Source organism: Tarenaya hassleriana, unplaced genomic scaffold (assembly GCF_000463585.1).
Source record: "Tarenaya hassleriana unplaced genomic scaffold, ASM46358v1 Cleome35, whole genome shotgun sequence".
In the NCBI taxonomy this organism is placed as follows: Eukaryota; Viridiplantae; Streptophyta; class Magnoliopsida; order Brassicales; family Cleomaceae; genus Tarenaya; species Tarenaya hassleriana.
Genome location: NW_010966617.1, coordinates 1102862 through 1103192, shown reverse-complemented (window position 1 = coordinate 1103192; position 331 = coordinate 1102862). Strand labels below are relative to the sequence as shown.

Here is a 331-nt window from a genome sequence, read left to right as displayed (position 1 = left end):
AGCAGGAAGTGGTAATGATTGGCATTGTCATATATCTCGGGCTCGGTTTATTGGTTTCGTTACAATGTCTATTCTGACAAGAATCTTGTTTTTTTAAAATTAATTTCAGGGGATTTACCAAGTTTAGCCGTGCTGATTACTTGAAGCTCAGGCAAGAGAAACGGATTGTTCCTGATGGGGTTAACGCCAAGGTTCGCTAAACCTTTATCTTCTCGTATGTAAATCTTTTATCTAATGTTTGGTCGGAATCTTTATTTAAAAACCTCGACCGCTTTTTCGTGCAGTTTCTCTCGTGCCATGGTCGGTTGTCTGCCCGTGAACCTGGAAGAGC

At 41.1% G+C, this 331-nt stretch overlaps 1 protein-coding gene across 1 annotated transcript in view; it reads left to right on the top strand.

The window, feature by feature from the left end:
• Positions 1 to 331, top strand: part of LOC104822190 (60S ribosomal protein L10-2-like) — a 1463-nt gene that overhangs the window by 1018 nt on the left and 114 nt on the right. Inside the window, exons 3-5 of the mRNA XM_010553338.1 lie at positions 6 to 11; positions 110 to 191; positions 285 to 329. Of these exons, the coding sequence (XP_010551640.1) occupies positions 6 to 11; positions 110 to 191; positions 285 to 329 (133 nt within the window). The remainder of the gene's footprint in view (positions 1 to 5; positions 12 to 109; positions 192 to 284; positions 330 to 331) is intronic.